General features: G+C 41.3%; 1 protein-coding gene across 1 annotated transcript in view; it reads right to left on the minus strand.

Annotated features, from left to right (window-relative positions):
- Positions 1 to 14,432: 14,432 nt before the first annotated feature.
- The window catches only part of Esf1 (ESF1 nucleolar pre-rRNA processing protein), a 48,049-nt gene continuing 36,938 nt past the window's right edge, over positions 14,433 to 25,543 (minus strand). Inside the window, exons 12-14 of the mRNA XM_075962317.1 lie at positions 20,939 to 21,015; positions 19,245 to 19,391; positions 14,433 to 17,115 (exon numbers count right to left, since the gene is read on the minus strand). Coding sequence (XP_075818432.1) covers positions 16,822 to 17,115; positions 19,245 to 19,391; positions 20,939 to 21,015 — 518 coding nt within the window. The 3' untranslated portion in view covers positions 14,433 to 16,821. The remainder of the gene's footprint in view (positions 17,116 to 19,244; positions 19,392 to 20,938; positions 21,016 to 25,543) is intronic.

Here is a 25,543-nt window from a genome sequence, read left to right on the forward strand (position 1 = left end):
TCCTGGGATGAACTAGGATGAAATGTCAATCTTATAGGATGGTTTGTGGAGGTCCAAAAATGTGAGCCTATTTCCACATTGACCAAAGGTCAGAGAGTTGTAACTTACCTCTATTCCTTCAGGATTATTGTGTTTCTACCTCAAACAAAGGTCCTACCTAGATTTAGACCAAAGAATTCTGCTCTCTCAAGGTCATTGTCAACAGGTGTGGCTAATATCCAAACCTTGTATTTCAGGAATAGAGAAGTAGGTAAATTTTTTTACCTCAAACAAAAGGCTTCAGTTCCCTTAAGGAGATAACTTTAGATTCCAGCGAGGGAGTGGTTTGCCTACAGAATGTTTAGGTCTAGGATGTGAGCATTTTACTTGTTTTGTTCTAGCAACAGAATGTTTAACTATGGAGGCTTTCAATTGGTATGTTCATTTCATTGTATCATATTAATGTAGTTTTTTTTTTTTTTCGGTTTTTCGAGACAGGGTTTCTCTGTGGTTTTGGAGCCTGTCCTGGAACTAGCTCTTGTAGACCAGGCTGGTCTCGAACTCACAGAGATCCGCCTGCCTCTGCCTCCCAAGTGCTGGGATTAAAGGCGTGCGCCACCACCGCCCGGCTAATGTAGTTTTTTTTTTGCTTTTTTTTGTCTTATGCTTAGTTTTTGGGGTTGGGGTATTTAAAGCAATTGGAAATTAAACACAGGCAAATTTCAGTACTCACTGGAATTCCCTCTGTAATGGTTTAGATAAAATGGAGCCGTTTCCAGAGGGGCGCAGCAGGCCATTAGGGGCAACTGGATATCATCACCCAAGGTCTCTGTAGGTCCCAGGCAGGTGTGGGGGTGAAAGGTGAGAGACCTCATAGAGTATTGGTGGGGCAGCCAGTCCACAAGGAGCTGCGGCTGGTGAGAGATAGAAGGATAGGCACACCATGCAGAGATAGATATAGCTTATTCAGTGGGTTATGGAAGAAAAGGGAAGAGGGGAGAGAGGCGGGGTACAGGAGAGGAGAGGAGCCATGAGAGCAGCCACCTCTTCCAAAGAGACTGGGGCAGAGAGAGTGCTGGCTGGAAGAGGAAGAAAGGAGATCTGCTTGCCTGGCAGAACTGGGAGTGGGCAGAGCTTGTCTCTTAAAGGGACAGGACAGACTATTAAACCCTCCCAAAATTATCCTATATATTTCTCCATTTTATTATTTTCTTTCACGTCTTCATATTGTTTACTAATATTTTCTAAATCCCCATGCCTCTACCCTGGCAAGAGGTATTTTTGTCTAGGCTAGTCCCTGACAATGGTTTGACCAAGGAAGTCAGTTCCCCTTTGATTCAAGTTCTTTCTTTTGTAATTTTTTTGATTATGGTGTATGTGAGTATATATATAATATCTGGGGGCAGGGGTGTATATGCCACATATGCCATGGTTCAATATGAAGGTCAGAGGTCATCTTTTGGGAATCGAGTACCACCCACTGCATAGACTGATAAATGACTAATTTTGAGGGGAAGGAATTCTACCTCATAAATTTGTTAGAGTGAAATGGGACTGCAGAAGCACATGGGCATATTAAAATCATATCAGGAAAACCAGACCCAAGAACTTTGGATATATTAGACTAAGAACAAGTTTAACATCCTTGGACCCATAAAGAAGTGGGCACTTAGCACCGCAATGACAATGGGTCCCAGACTTCTGATTTCCTGCTTAGCAACCCTTCTTGGCAACAGTTTAATAACAGGAAATGGCACACACATTTAACAAGAACAGGGGAAATCCCAGGAGTATGATTATTCAGTAATCCCATGAAGTTTAGGTCTTGATAGTATTTCTGACAGAGGCAGGTAGGGGGAATGGAAGTTAAATTTAAGGGATAGAAAAGACAAACAAACCCAAGAGACAAAAAAATTACTTTATAGATGGTATATTTATTGGGTTTTAAAAGATTTGTTTTATTTGCTTATTTTTAAGTGTGTGTGCATGTGTGTGTGTGTGTGTGTAAGTGTGAAATGAGTAGAAGAAAGCTAGTAACTGATTATCTTCCAGTGTCTCTTGCCTCTAAGTTCCTTCCTTGAGTTCCTGTCCTGGCTTCCCTAAATGATGCAATGTGACTTGGAACTGTAAACTGAAATGAGCCTTCTCCTACCCAACTTATTTTGGATCATGGTGTATGTCACGACAATAGAAAGCAAACTAGAACAAACATGTCAACGTTGTTCTCTGAGCCCTAAGACACACCCACCTTCTTTTTTTTTTTTTTAAAGATTTTATTTTTTATTATGTATACAGTATTCTCAGTATTCTGTCTGCATGTCTGCCTGCAGGCCAGAAGAGGGCACCAGATCTCACTACAGAGTGTTGTGAGCCACCATGCGGTTGCTGGGAATTGAACTCAGGACCTTTGGAAGAGCATGCAGTGCTCTCAACCACTGAGCCATCTCTCCAGCCCCACACCCACCTTCTTAAAATATAAAAGAGTCACACACGCACACATGCACACATGCTAAGGAAAGAAAGAAGGAATGGAGTAGGGAAGAAAGGAGGAGCAGAAGCGTGAGACACAGCTCTGAGCTGCTGTCTGTAGCAGACTAAGTTCTTTTCAGGGACCTCTACTTAAAGGTTTCTATTTGGTTATTGTTTTGGGTGTTTTGCTTTGATTTTTGTTTTCCCATTCTTTTCGTTTTCATTGAGGTGAGAATTATGCAATATAAAATTAACCATTTTAAATATAAATGATTCCTTGGCCAGAGGTTTAGAACTTTCACAATGGTGTACAATATCTGTTTCTATCTAGCTTCAAAATGTTTTCGTCTCCCCACAAGGAAACTCTTTTAGGCAGTATAGTGGCATATTATATGTTTTAATAAAAAAAGTTTACCTGAAGATCAGAGAGCAAAGCAGTCGTACTAGTTAGCCGTACAGGCCAGGGAGTAGTGGCCTTTTATCCGAGGACTCAGAAGACAGAGGCTAAGAGATCTCTGTGAGTTCAAGGCCACCCTGGGCTACAAGACTGAATCTGTCTTAAAAGAGAAAGAGCTCGAGCCAGGTGGTGGTGGCGCACGCCTTTAATCCCAGCACTTGGGAGGCAGAGGCAGGCGGATCTCTGTGAGTTCGAGACCAGCCTGGTCTACAAGAGCTAGTTCCAGGACAGGCTCCAAAACCACAGAGAAACCCTGTCTCGAAAAACCAAGAGAGAGAGAGAGAGAGAGAGAGAGAGCTCACACAAAGGTGATCCCAGCACTTGGGAATCACACGCCTTTAATCCCAGCAGTAGGGAGGTATCTGTGGTGGTTTTCAGCTTTTGGCTCTTGCAAAATCATTGCAATAGGCATGGATATGCAGGCAGCAAAGTTCACAAAATATTTCTTTGTCTGTTACTGTAAGACTTGTGTGTGTGTGTGCGTGTGTGTGTGTGTGTGTTTGTGTGTGTGTGTGTAGAGGTCAGAGGACAACTTTCCAGAAGGTGATTCTTTTCAAGTTCACTGATGTGAGGTTGATTTCCTTTCCTTCTCACTACAGTCTAGCTGGACCTCTGACTACTGGGCGACTCCCCTGCTTTTCATTCCCACCTCGCCTTAGGAATGCGGGGAATCACAGCTGTGAACCACCACATCCGTTTTTTTTTTTTTTACATGGATTCTGACAATCAAACTCAGATCATCAGGCTTGTGTGGCAGGCCCTTTTATCCACTGAGCCACTCGGTAAGCCCGAGCTCATGCCATCTTAATGGCCATTGATGGCTTAAAATAAATGCACACCTGAAGCACACGTAAGCTCCACGAGTAAATTCCTCTGCGGGAGCTAGTTTGGACCGGGTTTTGGTCGACTTGAAAAAACGCTGATGACGACTACAAAACGTTCACACATCTTTGAAAGCGCAGTCTTTTTTTTTTTTTTTTTTTAAATTTATTTATTTATTAAAGATTTCTGTCTCTTCCCCGCCACCGCCTCCCATTTCCCTCCCCCTCCCCCAATTAAGTCTCCCCCCCAGCCCGAAAAGCAATCAGGGTTCCCTGTCCTGTGGGACTCAGGACCGCGAGGGGTGCACCCACACATTGAGACAATGGGGATGTTCTATTGGGAACTCACCAAGGCCAGCTGGCCTGGGTCTGGAAAAGCCTGGGATAAAACCGGACTCTCTGAACATAGCGGACAATGAGGACTACTGAGAACTCAAGAACAATGACAATGGGTTTCTGATCCTACTGCACGCACTGGCTTTGTGGGAGCCGAGGCAGTTTGGATGCTCAACCTACTAGACCTGGATGGAGGTGGGGGTTCCTTGGAAAGCGCAGTCTTTTGGATCTATGGAAAACAACCTGCTCGTTAAGCAAACGTTTTGAAACCATGTAAATTTCTCTGGTTAAAGGGTCTCCCGTCCTCAAAGAAACTTGAATAAGAATTTGAAACATTTCTGAACTACCGGAATGAGCTCAGCTAAGCCGAGAACATTCCTGAGCTGTGTCTCAGCACCGCACTGAGAAATCATAACAGAGGCTGGAACCTTAGAAGCTTCTGCACAGTCAGAGGGAAGAGACCCGAGGAGCTTTGAGTTAGAAGTCTGACAGGCAGATCTTCGCTAAACCAGCAGGCAATCTCTTCCAGTACTCGGCTCAGATGTCCCCGGCCACTCAAGCTCTCTTTGCTTCCACGTTTGCTTCCTGCCATTCATCTATCACTCTCGTGGTCAGAGGAATGCCAGTGTTTTCTTTACAAACGACTTCTAAGAATTGCCTTCAGTTTGCTTGGCTAAATTCGCTACTGCACATACTTCTGCAAAAGGACATTGTGTCTTATTTCCGCTAAAAGAAAACCTGAATAGTGAGAGAACATAATTGCTGACAACTCATTTAAAAAAAGAAAGAAAGAAAGAAAAGAAAAACCACTGCCATTGGTTCATTTTGATCTTGAAGTCCCTGACTTACCTGTATAATGAGAACACAGACTGGATCTGAGATCCTTCCGGCTCCCCGCCCCCAGCATCTGCTGTGCTGAGTCCACAACAGAATTTGCAGCTGTCTGCTTTTTCTGTTTCTCTAATCTCTTGCCCTGACCTCTACCCATCTCTCCACACTGGCAAGATCAAAATGGCTGCTCTAACACTACAAGACCTCAGAGCTTCATGCTGGCTTCGTGTCACACAAAAGAAAAGGGTTCAGAATTTCCACTAAGTTACTTGAATCATCTGTCACAGGGCACATGCTTGTCCTCAGCAGTCATGTCCCCATGGGGGAGGAGTAGGATGGATCGTGGTGACTGGATGGAACTCGGCTACGTGTCCATACCGTGAGTCAGAACTGGACCCATGCTCCCTACCCCAACCCCGGGACCACCAGATTCCCAAAAAGAAAACTTGAGCTTTGATAAGGGAAATGGTTACTAGGAAGGGACCCAACAAATGCTCATGTCATCTCCAGGGACTGGATACCTCTGTACCTTCATTATTTCCATTTTGTCCACATTTTTATGGTTGATATCTTAGCTTCCTTTCTGTTCCTCTGCTAAAACACCTTGACTGAAAATGACAGTGGAAGCTGGAGAGATGGCTCAGCAGTTAAGAGAACTGGCTACTCTTCCAGGGGACGTGAGTTTGGTCCCTAGCACATATACCAGGCAGGGCACACATAACCACCCCCAACTCCAGTTCCGGGAAATCTGACACTTTCTTCTGGCTTCCACCGGTACTTCATGTACATGTTGCATAGATTGATAAGCAGGCAAAAACACCAATACATGTAAAATAAAGGGAAAAATTTCAAAGCAATTTAGGGAGGAAAGGTTTTATTTCGGCTTGCAAGTTATCATCCATCATTGAGGGAGTTAGGGCAGGAGCTACAAACAGGAGCTAGAAACAGAAATCCTGGTGGAATGCTGGTGCTGACTCACTCACAGGCTCACGATTTTTGTCCTTGTCAAAACTCCGTGTCCAGGGAATGGTCCTGCTCACAGTGGGCTGGTCCCTTATGCAATGTTCTGCTTTCCGTCTGAGATAGTACATGTCAGCCACTCTTCCCCAGCCAAGTTTTCATTCTGGTAGTGTGAGCAATTTGCCAACTAGAATATGATTCTAGTCTACATGTCATAAAAGATGGTTCCTCAGCAATCACTGCTTTATTCAACAAAAGCAAAAACAAAAAACCAAGAAGACTAGTTGAAAGGGAGCTGACCAAGCAGCTGTTTTAGAATCCTGTATGTTTCTGGATGTACGTGTTGTTAAGATAACTTTTCAGCATTGTTTTCCTAAAAGGCATCTGATGGACGCTTTGCTGATTAATAAGACTGATTGATGAGATTCATCAGGTTGGTAACTATCATCAATGAGAAGCTAAGAAAGCTGATGGGTGGATTGTCACTATTATCCTGAGTCAGACGAGTTTGTACTGATCAGGGTTTGAAATGGGTCTTGATGCATTGCTTAATCATAGCAGATACTGTAAAATTAATATGGTTGATTGGGACAAAGTACCCCATTTACTGGAATGTTGTTTGGGATATTTCAGCGGTTTGGTGGACAGTGAGAGGTGTCAGAATGTCTCATAGCTTTTAATCTATGAACTATTTGTTCAGTCTGGGAAAAGTTACATAATTCCTCCGAGTATCAGGTTTCTACACTGGTGAAACAGGAGGAAAAAATGCTTACCCTACTTATTTTTCAAAGTTATTAAAAAGATGTGGCTTGAGTTCTTTTAAGCAGTAGCTTGATGTTTTTCAAGGCAGAATGAAAAATATTCATATGGAAAAAAATGTCAGTGCCTCAAGGGAAATTTGGTGAGTAATTTGTCCTGCATAGCGTACCCTTGTACAGTGTACATTTTGTACATCAAGTGAAAGATTTCAAGCCAGCAAGAAGTATAGATTCTTCAGAACCCCAAAGTAGTACTAGTGGAGATAGTAATACGTTTTATTCTATGTGTGAACAGCTCCCAGCTATGATCTTTAACTCAAAAGCTCAAGAGAAATCCACACTATGAAAAATAAGCTTTGTTTTCTAAAGTAATACCTAAGTAAAACAAGAAATGAAACATTGGGAGTGTCTTGGGGTTTTTATGGCTGTGAAGAGATACCGTGACTACACACAGCAACTCTTACAAAGAAAATATTTAATTGAGTGTCAGAGACCAGCTTCAATATAAATACCACTTGCCAGGGTAGGGGAACAGGGATCAGAAAAATTAGTAAAGAATACAAAGATGCAAGTAAAAATTATAAAACAGAAACATAGGATAAAGCAGGAAGGAGTTTCAGTGAACACTGAAATCACTAGCATTTAATTTTCCATACACTTTTATACCCCAATTCCAAAGGGGGAAGAAAGCAACAAAAGACTTTAACATGATACAAAGGACAACTTGAACAGTTAATTGTCACAACACTTTGAGCCATCAAGTCATTAATCCATTCATTAGCATTCTGTTGTTTAGGCAGTGAACCCACCGTAGACCAAGTATCCTGAAGGCAGCTATTCCCCAGGTTAAACCTCCAATTACAAAAGAAGGAGCAAAAGTATATTTACATATATCTGTCAAGATGGAGTAGGTCTATCTGTATGTGCCATCTTAATGTCAAAAATCCCAAATAACCACATCCTTGGGCAGGATGTGTAGCCCTGATTGTTGTCAACACTTCTGAGCGGCCTCAAACTCTCTGATCTTCAGATAAGGTGGAAATAGGCTTACATTTTTGGAACTCCTCAATCAAGGTAGTGACTTACAGTTTTAGAGGTTCAATCTGTTATGCTCATGAAGGGGAGCATGGCATCATGCAGGCAGATGTGGTGCTGGAGTCGAGTAATACATCTTGCAGGTATCAGGAGGTTGACTGAAAGTTGTACTGAGAGCTCCGTCCGTTGCTCTGATGAGGGTCTCTGTCTCTATCTCCATCCAGTTGAGCAGAAGGAGGGGGAAGATGAGCAAGGAAGTCAGGACCACGAGGGGTTGGTCCACCCACTGAGGCAGTGTGCTGGTTCTAATGGGAGCTCACCAAATCCAGCTGGACCAGGTCTGAATGAGCATGTGATCAAACGGGACTCTCTGAATGTGGCTGACAATGGGACCTGATTGAGAAGCCAATGATAAAGGCACTGGGACTTGTTTCTACTGCATGTACTGGATTTTTGGGACCCTAGTCTATTTGGATGCACAGCTTCCTAGGCCTGGATGTAGGGGGAGGGCCTTGAACTTCCCACAGGGCAGGGTTTCCTGCCCTCTCTTAAGGAGGGATGGGAGGGAGGAGGGTGAGTGGGGGAGTGGGAGGGGAATGGGAAGAGGAAAAGAAGTGTAAATTTTTGAATGGAAAAATAAATTAAAAAAAAAAATCAAAGCCGGGCGGCGGTGGCGCACGCCTTTAATCCCAGCACTCAGGAGGCAGAGGCAGGTGGATCTCTGTGAGTTCGAGGCCAGCCTGGTCTAGAAGAGCTAGTTCCAGGACAGGAACCAAAAAGCTACGAAGAAACCCTGTCTCGAAAAAATCTCCCCCCCCCCAAAAAAAATCAAAACAAAAAAAAAAGTGGCACTGAGAGAAGCTTGAGCATAGGAGACCTCAAAGCCTGCCCTACAATAACACACTTACTTCCTCCAACAAGGCCACACCTCCTAATAGTGCCACTCCCTTTGGAGGCCATTTTCTTTCAAACCAACAAAAGGATACCTAAACTTTCCAAGTAAAGTATTTCTAATGACAAATTAGAATTATGACATACACCAAAGTGGAGGGAGAGTTAGTTTGCCCACCTGGATGTCAGTTCTGACTTTATGGCCCCACCCTCACCTGTCTTCTGGTAAGTTGTTTCTTTTTTTTTTAAATATTTATTTATTATATATACAATATTCTGTCTGTGTGTATGTCTGCAGGCCAGAAGAGGGCACCAGACCTCATTACAGATGGTTGTGAGCCACCATGTGGTTGCCGGGAATTGAACTCAGGACCTTTGGAAGAGCAGGCAATGCTCTTAACCACTGAGCCATCTCTCCAGCCCCTGGTAAGTTGTTTCTCATCTTAAAAATTAACAAGTGTATTTGTCCTGTTTTTAGTTCTGCATACTTTTTTTTATGAGTCCAGTGGGTTAGGCTTGGTACTGTGTGTCTGTTATTTCAGGAGACAGGAGGCTGAGAGGTAGGATCGTAGGGAGTTTGGAGCCATCATGTTCTTAAAATTACTTTCTGCTGCCAGGGGGTGATGGCATATTTAGAAAATGCTGAGAAAATAGGGATACAATCAAGTTCCAGAAAAGTTAGCTGTATCATTTGTTGCCCGTTCTCCATGTGAAGAGAAAGTGCAGGGCGTAGCTGAAATCTTGCCTGGAGTGGTCTGTGAGGCTGGACCATCTGAGTTACCCACTTTGATGCTGTTATGGATGCAGATTTTTGAGGAAATGACAGTGGAGAATGCTGGGATGCTGGACCACCCGAGCTACTGGTCTTCTATTTACTAGTGTCTCATCCTTTTGTTCTGAAAACCACAAACTCTTAAAGGTAGCATACATATCTGCATTAACACAAGTATGGAATGTGTGGTGTGCATAAGTTAGCTAACGGTGACTTTCTGTTCTATTTTTCAGCAGACAAAAGACATCTGTCAATATTATAAGTACACTTGGACTATATAGCCAAACTAATATAAATTTCCAACCATGCCATATGAAAGATGGCATGTAATAATAAGTCACGAGGACTCTTCAGCCAACAAGGTTTATCATGCCTCATCTAGTCTCAGAGCTACCCATGTAGAGGGATCACCATATTCATCATCTGTCTTATAGGATCTTTTTTTTTTTTTTGGTTTCTTTCTTCATGTATGTAACGAAGATCCTCAGGATGTCTTCCCCAGTCAAAACTGATCTTTATCCATTTTTTTTTTTGGATTTTCGAGACAGGGTTTCTCTGTAGCTTTTTGGTTCCTGTCCTGGAACTAGCTCTTCTAGACCAGGCTGGCCTCGAACTCACAGAGATCCGCCTGCTTCTGCCTCCTGAGTGCTGGAATTAAAGGCGTGCGCCACCACTGCCCGGTAATCTTTATCCATTTTTGAAGTAATCTGTAGCTTTTCATTTCCTGTAAAAAAAAAAAAAAAAAGCATAACCTCACCTCCAATGCAGCACATTTCCTGACTTCCAATCTTAAGTTAAGACATCTTTAAAAATACAGACTAGGCCAGGCGATGGTGGCGCACGCCTTTAATCCCAGCACTCAGGAGGCAGAGGCAGGCGGATCTCTGTGAGTTCGAGACCAGCCTGGTCTACAGAGCTAGTTCCAGGACAGGCTCCAAAGCCACAGAGAAACCCTGTCTCGAAAAACCAAAAAAAAAAAAAAAAAAAAAATACAGACTCGTTTAATTCAGCAGGCTTTCCATAATCCCATGGCTCTCAGAAGCTGTTAGTTTTTGTTCATTAGCATTTAGAAATTTAAAGTTAATTAAGAGCTAGATAGAGTTCAAATTTTCTCTTATATTTCCTATCCTTATTCTTTTTATATTACTTTACTCTCTCAGAAGACTTCACTTTATTGTTATCAAATTATTTCTTTCTTTCTCTGTCTTTACTCATTTTCTTTTCGTTCTTTAGTATCTAAGCACATTTTTAAACATACTGTATGTTTTCAGAGGTTTTCTCAGTCTGGACCTGGCTTTCTGTGTGCCCACAACATGAACCAAGCTTGAAGGGCCAGGACCTGACAGGAAAGGGTACTTTCACATAGCTAGCACTTACAAGGTTGCTTGAGAGACTGCAGCATTTGTGCACTGTGGCTTCAAGAATATGTTCTCCCTTTGCTCTTCTGTGTATCTGCAGGCTGCTTTTGCAGTTTTGCTTAACACATGGTGTTGTCAGCTTGGTCTGTCTTGCTTGGGTCAGTCCACTAGGCTACCCCAATGGTTTGGGGCTGCAGTCTCTGCTTGCCCTTTTGTTAGAGCCAAGACTCATACCTGTGGGCACCAGCCAAGATCCATGTCTATGCACTCTAGCTCTGGGAAATTGCTGGGCTGAGCTGCAGTGGGCATTCCTACCTAGTCTCTGACAGATGAGTGCATCAGCTGCTCACCATGTTGTACGCCAAAAGCAATAGGTCTTTGGACTGCCAGCTCCCAAATAATGACATAGAGACTTCTTATTAGTTATGAAAGCTGACCAAAGTTTAGACTTGTTCCCAACTAGACATTAAAACTTAAATGAACTCATCTATATTAATCTGCATTCTTCTATGTGGCTCATTTCCTCTCCTCCATACTGTACATCCAACTTCTTCCATATCACACTGATGAATCTCCACCTCTCCGATTCCTTCCCAGAGTTTCTATCTCTGTCTGTAAGTCCCACATATCTCCTGCCTAGCTATTGGTCATCCAACTCTTTATTAAACCAATCAGATGGTGCCTTAGGCAGGTAAGGAAGGACAGGTCTGACATCCTGTCCTTCTAATTATGTCGTGATGGTGAAGATCAAGTTCGCCCAAAGACATCTGATGCGTTTGAGGCCCCATTTAGCAGAAAGCAGTCTAATGATAATGTCACCCCCTTTTTCTGACCCCTGCTTTTTTATCAACAGTAAACAAAAAAGAGAAAAATGTCAGCCCCAACCCCTCGCAGAGCTGTAACACTTGCACTTCTCTCTTTAGACATCAAGGACATTAGATACTTAGTTGTTTTAAACGCTTGGATTGTCTTCCGGATTGCTATTCCTAAATCATTGAATAATAGTATAAAATTGCTTTAAAAAATCATATTGATATGTAACACCAGTAAGCTTAATACATTCTTAATGTATTGTATATAATAATATTAACTTTCTTTTTAAAATATAGTCTTATCTAAATGGCATCAAGGTGAAAATTCAAACAAAACTTATTCTTTAAAAAAATAATTTCTTTTACATGTATGCGTGCTATGCCTGCATATATGAATATGCACCACCTATGTGCTTATGGGTGGTTGTGAGCCAACTTGTGTGTGCTGGAAACTAAGTCCAGGTAGTCTGCAAGAATAACAAGTGCTATTAACTGCTGAGTCATCTTTCTAGTCCCTCAAAATTTATTCTTGAATCTTAAATGCAATGAAAACAATCTTAAATAACATAAAACCTGGACCTAGAATCTAGTGGAAACTGGCACACGATTTTCTCATCATTTTAACCCCAGTGGGTTAATGTAGGTGGTGGCTGCTTGTTCATTCCTGGCTTCTCAGGACCCGAAATAATTGCACAGAAACTATACTAATTAGAACACTACTTAGCCTATTAGCTCAGGCTTTTTTTTTTTAAAATTATTTATTTATTATGTATGCAACATTCCTTCCATGTGTGCTTGCATGCCAGAAGAGGGCACCAGATCTCATTCTAGATGGCCATGAGCCACCATGTGGTTGCTGGGAATTGAACTCAGGACCTCTTGAAGAGCAGTCAGTGCCCTTAACCTCTGAGCCATCTCTCCAGCCCTAGCTCAGGCTTTTTATTAACTAACTCTTACAGCTTAAATTAACCCATTTCTATTATTCTGTGTATCACCACAAGACTGTGGCTTTCTGGGTAAAGTTTCAGCATCTGTCTCCTTTGGCAGCATGGTATCTCTTTGACTCTGCCTACTTTCTCTCTGTATCTCTGTTTGGATTTTCTCCCTGGCTTTATTCTGCCCTACCATAGACCAAAGCAACTTCTTTATTAACCAATGGTAATAAAACATATTTACAGCATGCAGAGAGGAGTCCCACATCAGGCTAAGAAGACCATGATATGAGCAAAGCAGGCTAAAAGAGGATCCATTCCTTGGGTGGCCACTGTCCTTCCCAGGCACTGCTTTATTTCTGTCTTGGATTCTGGGCTACAAGACTCTAGTATTCTCACTCTTGTGACATTTTCTTTTTCGTCTTTCAAACAGGGTCTCACTATGTAGCCCTGGCTAGAACTTACTATGTAAACCAGGCTGGTCTTGAAATTTACAGATATCCACCTGCCTCTGACTCCCAAGTACTGACACTAAAAGCATATGTCACTATACCTGGTTCTTGTGACTTTTACTTAAGATAGTTTGAGTTGATTCCATGGTTTGTATATGGTTTGGTTGTATCACATGGAGGATCACATCCTGGCAGCTTGGTTCCCAGTCTGACATTGTTCACCTAGGAGGACCCTACAGAGGTGGACCAATGCTGGAATTAATTAAGTCAATGCAGGTATCACTATCTAAAGAGGTTGGTTGGTCTTCAGAGTTTATGTGGCTCTCCTGGAAATAAGGCCACCTCATGTAATCTACTTCATCTGTAAGCTACCTTCTGGTATTTGTTTTTTCTATTATGTTGTGACCCAAGCAAAAAGTCCCTCAATGCTGAGTGGACAAGGCCACTTGACCTTGGACTCCTTTTATTTTTCAGATAAGTTCTCCTCTATCTCAGGCTGGCCTTGAAATTGTTACATAGGCATAGGCGAGGCTGACTTTGAACTCTTGTTCCCCTCATCTCCACCTCCCAAGTACTGAGATCCAGACCTGAACTACCTACCTCTGATCTGGAATCTTCAGCCTCCAAATCTGTGATTAACATACTCTTCTTTTTACTTTATAAAGTACTTGGCTTCAAGTATTCTAAGAATAGGAAATAAACTAGTATTGTTGGTTTGTTTAATGTGCTACATCCCTAATGCCACAGATAGGGAAACTGAGGTGCATTGGCATACAAAAAAATCTGGAGTGCATTTCCTGTGTGGTCTCAGATAATTTTTTTGAGTTTCCTAGTAGAACCCTATAACTGTTGCAGAAAGTAAAATCTAGGTTATTCATTCAAAAGGAGGAACATATGGAATCAATAATTGTTTTCAGAGTTTATACTTAATGAGTTGCTGTTGAAATAAGCCCTTTTTGTTTATTTTGGTTTTATTCTTGTTTTTGTTTTGGAGACAGGGTTTCTCTTTGGTGCCTGTCTTGAAACTAGCTCTTTATAGACTAGGCTGGCCTTGAACTCACAGACGTCTGCCCACCTGTGCCTCCTGAATGCTGGGATTAAAGGCATACCACCACCGCCTGGCTTGGAATAAGTCTGTTTTCAGCCAGGCATAGCCACACACGCCTATGGCCACAATATTCAGGAGGCTGAGGCAGGTTTGTGACCAAGAATTCAAAACCAGTCTAAGAAAATAGTGATTCTTCCTTAAATCACATAAAATACATCTTAAAATACATTTACAAAGAAAGCACTTTTCTTTCTTAATTTGATAATTCCCCCCCAAAATGTAATGTACATTTTTTTTTTTTTTGAGACAAGGTCTCACTCTGTTACCAAGGCTTGATTTAGATGGAACTCACGGCAATCCTCCTGCCTGAGCCTTCTGAGATCTGGGATTATAGGCATGAATCACCATAGCCCTCAGGTGAACTCTTTGCAATACGACAAGTTACATTTTTTGTTACTGACCCAAGAGAAAAAATACTCATAATTAAGAATTTTTTTCAAGAAAAAAAAAGACATGTTATCAAGACAAAAGTGATGGGGAAATTTTATTTGAAAAATTAATGAAAACACTTCATAAGTCCCAAGCAGACACTTCTCTCAGCTTCCCTAGTACACACTTCCAAGACAGTCTGTTTGCTTTGGCACTGTCACACCATGTAGAGATGTTGTCTCTGCTACTTGGCAGATTTCTGGTAATGTAGAACTCACATTTAAGGCTTGGCATAGACTCTCTCACACACGACTCCATTTTCCCTTGTGCCTGAGTCTGGCACTGGTTCTGTATGTTTGGAGGAAGGTGATGATGTGATGATGTGAACCCAGAGATGAGAACAGCTTGGAATCAAAATGCTAGGGACACCAGCACAACAGAGGCTCAGTGGCTTTCTAGGGGAGTTTATCTCACTTCCCTTGACTTGGGTCCACATCCAGAAATCTGGAAACCCCCCAGTTTCTAAGCATCCTGTTCCAGCAATTTGCAGACAATTTTATCACAATGTAGTAGAAACAGTTGCTTTGATAAAATGGAGAAATGGGGTTGGGGATGCAGCTCAATTAGCAGTGTTTGCCTAGCACGCAGGAGCCCTGGAGTTTGATTTCCTAGTGCTGCATGTCTTGTGCATGATGGGACACATGTATAATTCCAGGAGTTGAAAGGTAGAGGCAGGAGGATCAGAGGCTCAAGGTTCTATAGTCTGGACTATGTGAAACCCTGCCTCAAGAAAGGGGAAGGGGGCAATATGAGCCACAAAGTTTTGACTGTCACTATACTGGTATTTGTATTAAACGAGCTAAAGGTGAAAGATCAAGCAAGAGTGACCTAAGGAACATGATATTTAGCTGCTATTTTTGTTTTCATCGTGTAGCCCCAGCTGACCTGGAACTTACTTTCTATACCAGGCTGGTTCTCCAACTGATGGATCTATTTTCCATTACCTCCTAAGTGTTAGGTTAAAGCTGTGTGGGTGTGGGCTCAGCAACTGGACTGTGCCTGTTTTAGACTGACCTGCTGAACAAGCTCTTACCTGTCATTGACTACTAGCCCTCGAAGAACATTCATTCCTGGAGAGCTGCCAATGTGGGGGGACTAGGCAGTAAGTAGCCTTTTGACTTTCAGATAAGCAGGCACGCATAACCTCCTCTGCAGAAATGCAAGAGGGACGCCTAAGAGTCAGTAACACCTGAGAGTCACCTCAGTTGCTGCCCGCTGCTGTAAATATGCTGCAGGAGACATTTAAAAAGAATAAGGACTAACAATAGCACCGTGCCAATTAAGGCATATGTGAGCATCAAATAGTCTTTTTATAGTATGTCAAACTTTTTCAAAAAATGAAGTCAAAGACTATAACCTTTGCCCTTATCTGATCTAATTGAAAAAATTATTTATGTCTTCCATGCTCTTACTATATGGCCCATTAAGCAGTGATTAAAGCATTTCACTGCTTTCCAAACCCAAGGTATCAAAGTCCCCATTAACCCCAAACAATATCACGGTTAGGCCGATCACAATACCCCAATCACTGGTACCAACTGCTGTTTTAGTTTGGGTTTTTATTGCTGTGAAGAGGCACCACAACCATGGCAACTCTTACAAAGAAAACATTTAATAGCTCTTAAAATCTATACCAGATATACCAAAGGGCATTAGTCTTGAAGATGTCCTTTAATTTTACAAAGAAATGGGATTCCCTTTATTCTAGTATACTTACCCTTCCAAAACATTCTAAAAAATCTAAAGAACAGAAGGATTTTTGTTGTTGTTGCTACAAATAGAAACATGACTGCAGAGCCCACGAGCCTTTCAAATAAAATTATGTGCAACATAAAAATGAAACTCTTTCCGAGGAACTGTTTTTTCATCAGTTAAAGTCTTATTTCAGTTTTTTCAGAATAGTCTGCTTGAAGTACATATATGAGGCAAACCGACACTATAAAAACTAGTAAAAACGCAAACTAGTAGACACGGTGCACTTCTGCTCATCCAATAGCTCTCCATGCAAATTACTAAGCATGGAAAAAAGTTCACAGCTTCATCCTTTATGCTATGAAAATAAATTATCTTAATAGCTATTTAGCTCTGCTTCCTGAGTTTTGAGAGATTAAGGTACTATATAAACATAAATATATATGTACATATCCATATATACTTTAAAAAAATTTGTTTTTAATCTATACACAAAAAAATGGACACCATTTTTTTAACATATATTTTTGTTTGTTTTTTTAATTTTTGAGACAGGGTTTCTGTTTGGCTTTGGAGCCTGTCCTGGATCTCGTTTTGTAGACCAAACTGGCCTCGAACTCACAGAGATCCTCCTGCCTCTGCCTCCCGAGTGCTGGGGTTAAGATAGCTACATTCCCATTTACCCTTAAACTATTTCTGTGTACTTGAGATGACAGAGACAGTGTCCAGTTATTTGACTCTCTGTTTTTTTCTGGCTTGGAATTGCTCTGTTTTGTTTTTCACGGATTTAATCAGCAAAGACAAGGCAGGATCTGAGTGCTGCTTCTGTGCTGCCTTTCCCATGTCCTGCTGAGCTCTCTCCACTGCTTGAGTAAGTAGTTCTTCTTTTCGTTCTCGTTGCCGAGCTTTCTCTTCAAGAATTTTTTCCATAGCTTTTGTCTTCTTGAAATTAGGATCAGAAGGATCCAAATTGAATAAGTGGGAAGTGTACATTGCCTGAAACCGTGCGTCGCTAACATTTACCTGTGAATTCAAAGAGAACAAATAAGTAAATAAAGGCAAAGAGCTGCTGGTTCTTAGTATACAAGTGTGTGCACTGTGCAATGAGGCATCAGAACCATTTTCTACAACCAAAAAAAGTCTTCTACTTTGTTATTTGAGACAAGGTCTGTCTTTTAAGTCTAGGCTGGACTATAACTTGCTGCTCTTGAACACAGGATCCTCCAGGTCTTGGCGCCCTAAGAACTCGGATTATAGGCATGTGCCACCACGTCCAGGGTAGGCTCAATGGACTCTTAAGGCCTGCCCTTCAATCACCATGTGAAGGATACGCTGTTCTCTTCCTCTAAAACCAATCTACTTGAAAGGGAAGAATAGTGGTCCATGTGTATAGTGGTATGTAACTTGGATCATTACTTTCACTGTCAGGGAAGTGGTTCCCAAGGCAGGGCTTCTACTCCTCACTTAGCATAATACTGACTTCTGTCCATCATAAATAAGTCTATTTGGACACTGCTTAACTGCTTGGAGTTTAACCAGTCACTGCAGTATGTGTAATTTTAAGAAATTTTAAACTTGGTGTTAAGCAAAAGTAGTTACTAGCTAGGCCAGGTAGTATGGGGCAGTAATCCCAGCTACTCAGGAGGCTAACTACAGATTTAAGACCACCTTGGGCATCTTAGCAAAACACTGCTTGAAAATATAATGCAAAATGGTAGCTGCAGATGTTGCTCAATGGTAGTGCTAGCCTAAACCTGTGTGAAGTGCTAGGTTTAATCGCCCTGGAATCACAAGCAGTTATTGGGTGAGGGCAAAGAAATCCACTCTCCAGTCCAAGATTTGTAAGATAGAAACCCCAAACTTATCCTCTAGATGTTTCTACAAAAAGCACTATGGTTGTACCTTGAAAAGTATACCTGTCAATCCAGTCAGGCTTAGCACCGAACAACAAAGAAAAAACCTGAGTGTACTGGAGATGGATTACAGCTTTATTTAGTTATAGTGAAGACGACAGACATGATACCAAGAGTAACAAAGGAACTCTCATGAAAATTCTGTGTGTGTGTACAGGTGTCTGTGCCTGCATGCAGAGATAAGAGGTTGATGACAGGTGTCTCCTTTAACATTGTCTGCCTTATATTTTAAGATAGTTTCTCTCAATGAAGCTGGAGCTTTATCACCTGGGAAGGCTGGCTGTCAGCAGGTCCCCAAGATCAGTCTGTCCCTATCCCCTACAGCCCTGGGTTATACACATATGCTATTGCTCCTAGCTTTTAGGGGGGTTCTAGGATCCAAACTTAGGTTCTTTACCCACTGAACCATCTCCACAGCCCTCATGAAAAAAAAGTTCGTGTGGTGTGTAGAAGTTAGAGAACAACATGAGGGTGTCAGTTCTCTTCTGCACCATGTGGAAGTCAGGGCCTGAACTTGGCTGTCAGTCTCAGAGGCCAAGTGCTACTACCTGCTGGACCATATCACAGCTCCACAGTTATGTGTGAAGGCAGCACTCATAATAAGAAATTATTCTTTGCTTTTTAATTAGAAAAAAACAGTTCATCAGAAACTTCATGGGGACAGAAGCATACATGGACAGGTAGAGCAAGCAACAGTGGCCTTGTGATCTTTCTACATACTATGAAGAAGCTGATGTCCTTCCCTCCACTTTGGCCAAATTCAACATTCAACCGTCTCTTTTTCCAAGTTCACAAGTAAGTCCTAGTAAAATATGGCCGTTAGGACCAGGCACTTACCATAAGAAGAAAACTAAAGAGGAACAGAAATATGATACAAAGAAATTAAAAAAGCTTGTCCACTATGTTGGTTACTGTACACAGTGAGAGTGAGCCCAATATCATGTGAACCCTCCATGCTCAGCTACCTCTCAAAGCATGAATATCACTGCTTCTGGTTTTAACATTTAAAGGCCACAGATTTTTGTTTAACACAGCTACCAAATTAAAGGTAACAATTTCACTTAGAGCTCATCACTCTGGGATGAACTGTGTTAGATTAAAGAACAGTTGCTCTATTACCATTAAGGGATCTTTAAGGGTTTTTCAAGGGTAACTTCACGTCTAATTTCTATACCCAGAACTGCCTTTAGATTTAATTCCTCCTTCAAGGAGCTAATAATGACTTGTGCTGCCAGTTACCTCAAAGTCATCCTCAAGCAACTCCTTCTTTTTCATAAGCTTTTTCTTCTTCTTTTTGCTCAGATTCTGGTGCTCCACAATCTTGTCATAATTGAAGTGTTTCTTGCTGTCTTCTTCCTCATCCATTACAAGCAAGGCCATTTCGGCCTATGGAAAGAAACGGACAAAACTTCAAACGTACAGCAGAGTTTTCCTGCACTGCTACTCTGAGGACTGCTTACAGTCATGTTGTGGGAGCTGCGGGCCTGCTTTTCGTCCCGCCCGGCTCCCACCACCGGCTAGCTTTACCCAAAATAACAACACACAAATTGTATTCTTTTAAACACTGCTTGGCCCATTAGCTCTAGCCCTTACTGGCTAATTCTTGCATCTGGACTAGCCCATTTCTAATAATGTGTGTAGCACCCCAAGGTGCACTTACTGGGAAGATTCTAGCCTACGTCCATCCTGGGTCAGAGCTTAATAGCGCCTGCCTGGGAGAGGGGAGCATGGCCTCTGAGCTCACTTCCTCTTCCTCCCAGCATTCTGTTCTGTTTACCCCTCCCACCTATGTTTTAACCTATGAGGGCCAAGCAGTTTCTTTATTATAATTAACCAATGACCTTCCTCTATCACAGTCAATGAGTGGAGAGTAGAAAGAGGCCCACGATACACAGTATAGGTCCATTCGAGGCTGTGATGTGAGGACTAGCTACAAGAAAGGAGGAAAGGAATAGTCTTTATGCAAAGGACAGATGTCCATCCTTGTAGAGTAATCCGATTAGCAAGCAAGGGAATGAGAGACCCGGGTCTTTCAAATACATTTCATTTCCACCTTGTTCTCTCTAATGACAGGAAATTTACTTTGTGATTCAAATTACAGCTTCCAGATGTGCACTTTAGCAATTAGGAAAATTCTTTTGCTCGTTTTTTTTTTCTTGTCTCTTTCAATACTGATAGACTTTCATGAGCAGACTCAGCATTTGCTTCTGCAAACAAGTATTCTGTTTCTCCTGACCATGACATCTGAGAGACACCTCACGAGTCAAGCAAACAACCACAAGCAATGCTTTGTGACCCTTACACATATGAACACTTTAATTTCTTTTCCTTCCACCACTGGCACTCACATCCAGCTTCCTTACTGAATCACGTCCCATGTTTTATGAGGACTACTTAACATGCAATGGGGGAGAAAACAGAAGAATGTATTAGATTGAGCAGTTTGGGAGGTCAGTCAAGGCCCAAAGCCTGTGCCTCTGTGTTATGCATAAGCTTCACAGCATTTCTCATGAAGATTTAGCATTGTACATTAAACTTGTATTTACTACTAATAAAAGAGAAATTAACATTTGACAATCTGTAACAGAAACTGTAACAGGATCAATAGATTCAAAGGATATGCAAATACTACTTTATGTTCCAAAAACAATATCTTCTGTTTCAGTCATATTAAAAGGTGAGAATGAGAATATCTCCTTATTCATAAAGGGCTTGAGAAACTTTTACTCCATATTAGCTGGAGAAATAGTGTTTGGTTAAAGGTAACATTTAAAAATATGTGACTAGAATATTTATGTATCTTATAATGTATTTACAAAACCCACTGGAAAAATCAGTTTTAAAATTAGAGACACTGAAAACCCACATGAACCACATCATTCCAACTCCTCAGACCAAGCATTGATAAACACTCAACAACGACCACTTTCTACCTTTTGTTTTTCTAGTTCAGTTTCTTCCTCTGAAGATGTGCTGCCCTTTGCACATTTCGTTGATTTTTTCTTTATACCTGGTACAACAAACCAACAGAGGAGGGTTAAAATGACAAGATTAACAGGCAAAATCTGTTTATACTATAAACAAAATGAAGAAGGCCATGGGCATAAACGGCGTACACAAGCCTTCTGAAAGGTGACTAAGTACTGCAAGGAAGGTATTTCTGTTGGTGTGTGGCACATTTCTGTAACACTAGCACTCAGCAGAGGACAAAGGGTTGTGAGTTGTGAGTCTGTATATAGTGAGACCACCTCAAAACCAAAGCAAAACACTAGTAATTAATAAAGAGAATCACTAGACCATGTACTGAACAAAATGGCTTAGTTCTTTTGAAGAGAAAACAAAAATCCCACACAGGTTATTTAAAAGGATGAACAATTTGCTTCATCCTAGAAAAAAAGAATTGGTTATGCCCTTATCTGTAAAACAGGTTTGTTTTTTTATTTTTAAATCTATTTTGGTGTGTCTGTATGCAGCTAGCTATGCATGCAACACATCAAGTGTGAAGGCCAAGGGACAACTTGTGGAAGTTGGTTTTCCCTTCCTATCATGTGGGTCCTGGGAATCTGAGGTCCTGGACATGGCAGCAAGCCCCTTTACACCCTGAGCTATATCCTGCATGTATGTGTGTGTACCAAGTGTATGCCTGGTACCCGTGGAAGTCAGAAGAGGGTATCAGATCCCTTGGAATTACAGTTACAATTGAACTGCCATGTGGGTGCTGAAAACTGAAATGGAATTCTCTGCAAAAGAAGTAGGTGCTTTTAGTTACTGAGCCATCTCTCCAGCCCCAAACATGGAATTTAATAAAGGCAACTACCTGTAGTGTTAGTCTAGGGACTCCATGGATTAGTAAACTGTAAGAATATAGTTACTGTTTGGCACATATTATTATATGGTACCTGAAATTATTGCCATTATTGTCTGATTATACATGTTTTAAGTTTCTTAGTAATTGTGCTGATACTATGACTTTTTTCTTTCTTTTTTTAAGGGGATGTACTGTACACTTTAGTCCTACTTTTTCAAAAGCAAAATCTTTTTTTAAAATATTTATTTATTTATTATGTATACAATATTCTTTCTACATGTGTGCCTGCAGGCCAGAAGAGGGCACCAGACCTTATTACAGATGGTTGTGAGCCACCATGTGGCTGCCGGGAATTGAACTCAGGACCTTTGGAAGAGCAGGCAATGCTCTTAACTGCTGAGCCTTCTCTCCAGCCCCCAAGCAAAATCTTTATAGAGTTTATACAATTAGGGCTGGGTAAGGCTTAGGGGTAAAGTGCTTGCCTCATATGAATGAGGCCTTCCGTCTATCCTTAGTACTAAAAAAGAGGAAAGTTACAAATTGGCAATAATAAAATAATTCCAATGTCTGTAGCACAAATTCTAATTGGTATTAATACTAAAAACCCAGAGTTAGACATTGGCGTTAATGCTGAAGATCAGAGAAGCAGAGTGACCAGCCACTAGAGTTCTTTTTACTTCTATCAATGCTTAGACACAAGGGGCAATCCATCCTCAGACTGCATTTGTCTCCAAAAAGCCTCAGACTGCACTGAACTCTTGTCTCCTCCTGCCATACAGTCCCCTCTCTGTCCGACAGCCATATCACTCCTGTCTCCACCTCCCTGGTGCTGGGATTGAAAGCATGAGATTTCAAGTGCTAGGATCACCTTTATGTGAGCTCTGGTTCTTGTTTAGACAGATTCAATCTTGTATAGCCCAGGGTAGCCTAAAACCAACAAAGAGCCCTCTGTCCTGGGACTAAAGGTGTGTGCCACCACTCCCTGGCTTCTAGTGGCTTAGCTCTGTGCTCTGATCTTCAGATTAGTTTTATTTGTTGAAACACAAACAAAACATCATTTCAAATATTTCATTTCCAAAAGAAAAAATTAACTTGCATCTTAGAAGTATATTTTCAAAATTCTCCTAACTCTTTTGATAACCAATTGCAGTTTAGGGGAAAAATTGTAACAAATCTCTGGTGCTCATACTGGCTCCTAACCCAACCCAAATTCCACATCTGGCATCAATCAAAATCAATTCTTTCCCATATTGAAAGTTTGTACAATTTTATAAGGTGTATAAGTTTAGCTCTACAGGATGCCCAAGGGCAAGTATGTTATAAATACACTCAAGCTCACCTTCTTATACTACTGTTCTGGGTATGTACACTCTTAACTACATACTTTTTTTTTGTTTTAAAAAAACTCATTTACTTATTTATTTTACTTCCTGGCTACACTTTCTCCTCTCTCCTTTCTTTCTAGTTCTTCCCTCTAAGGCCCACTCTGTTCCCATCCCCACATACATTCCCCCTCAGTTTCTGTTTAGGAAAGGGAAGGGTTCCCATGATTATCAACAAAACATGGCATATCATACTGCTAATCATTATGTCTTGAATATTTTTGGAAACTAGGTATATATCCTTAAGTAATGACTGCATTTTACTTCTATAGTACTAATCTCCAAGATTTATTTTAACAAATTAACAAGGAAGGCAATATTGTAGCAATACATTTATATATCAATTTAAGCTACCTGAGTAAAGACAAACCAAATAAAACAAATAAACAAAAAAACCCCAACACAATGAATTTTGAGCTAACACCAGCTTCATCTAAGAATACCTATTGTCTAACCACTACTGAAGAGAAAAAAAAGAACCCACCATCAAGCCTTACTCCTGAAGGCACAAACGAAAATACAAAAGCTCTTATTTACTTCCTTACAGGAACTGATTTCTCTAAGACTACAAGTAGGCTTCCATACATTCTAGTTGGTTTTGTCAACTTGACAGAAACCAGGACATATTTGGGAAAGGGAATTGTAATTGAGGAACTGCTTTCATCAGACTGCCTGTGGGCATGTCTGTGGAGCATTTTTCTTGATTAATGGTTGATGTGGGAGGATCCAGCCACTGTGGTCCATGCCACCCTTGGGCAGAGTGGTCTTATGCCACTCTGGGTGGTATAAGAAAGGAAGCTGTGCAAGCCAAAAAGTAGTGCTCTTCTACAGTCTCTGCTTCAGTCTGTTCCTTCCTCTAGAACAAACCTCTTCCTCTAGGAAGGGACATCACCTTGAGATGACGGATGGTTGTGAAAATGTCAGACAACTGGTCTGAATAGGAATGGCCCCCATAGACTCATGTGTCTGAATGCCTGGCCATGGGGAGTGGCACTCCTAGGAGGCGTGGCCTTGTTGGAGGAAGTCTGTCCCTATGGAAGTGGGCTTTGTGGTCTCATAAGCTCAAGCTAGTCCTAGTGTGGCAGTTTCCTGCTGCTACTTGTAGATCAAGATCAGAACTCTCCACTCCTTTCCCAGCACCACGCGGACCTGCTTGCTGCTATGCTTGCCATTATGATAATGGACTAAACCACTGACACTGGAATCCAGCCTCAATTAAATGTTTTCCTTATTAAGAGTTGCCATGCTTATGTCTCTTCACAACAATAAAAATCCCAACCAAGACATATGTCCTTCCTTTCCCAAGTTGGTAGTAGCCAGTGTTTTATCACAGCAACAGAAACTAAACTAGGACACTGTCTTCCTACACCCTGTTGGATCATGAGCACAGAACATTACATCAATCTTTGCTCTTTGCTATACTTTGTATATACACTGGTAAAGAAAAAGTCGTTTATCCTGGAAAGAACAAATTTGAAATCTGATATGGAATTCCCCTCTGTATGCTGTGAATGTTTTATTACCAATTGGTTTGTAAACGGAGACTGCTTGTTCATTTCCCAGCTGCTCAGACCACACAGTAACTATATTAATTATAACACTGTTTGACCAACGATTTAGGCATATTCCTAGCTATCTCTTATATCTTAAATTAACCCATTTCTATTATTCTGTGTATCACCACGAGGTATGTATGGCTTATGGAGGTAAGGTTCTGACATCTGTTCTTGCGTCTGTCTTTCTCCTACATGTCTCCTTGACTCCACCTACTCACACACACTCTCTCTGTTCTCATTTCCTGCCTGACTTTACTCTGCTAAGCCATTGGCGGAAACAGCTTCTTTATTAACAGAGGGGAATCCCACATCATTGATTAATAAAAAAACCAACCAACCAACCAAACAAACAAACAAAAAAACAAAAACTGCTTCAGCCTATAGCAGGGCAGAATAAAGCCAGGCAGGAAATCCGAACAGAGATATGGAGAGTAGGCAGAGTCAAGGAGACAGACGCCAGAACTTATCGACAGGCCAAAGTCTTGTGGTGATACACGGATCAATAGAAATGGGTCAATTTATGATGTAAGAGCTAGGTAGGAATACACCTAAGCTATTGTCCAAGCAGTATTGTAATAACACAGTTTCTGTGATTATTTAGGTCTGGACAGCCAGGAAATGAAAGAGTAGTCTCCAACTACAGAAATTAACTGAAAATTATTCATTAAATCCATCTGTTTATACATATATACAATATATATCAAACATTTATTTCAAAGTCCAATTGTACTGTAAGTAATTGTACTGATGCATAAAGTATGGGAGAAGACATCATGGTGACAGAAGTCACGG

The sequence above is a fragment of the Microtus pennsylvanicus genome, chromosome 2 (assembly GCF_037038515.1).
Source record: "Microtus pennsylvanicus isolate mMicPen1 chromosome 2, mMicPen1.hap1, whole genome shotgun sequence".
Lineage (NCBI taxonomy): Eukaryota > Metazoa > Chordata > Mammalia > Rodentia > Cricetidae > Microtus > Microtus pennsylvanicus.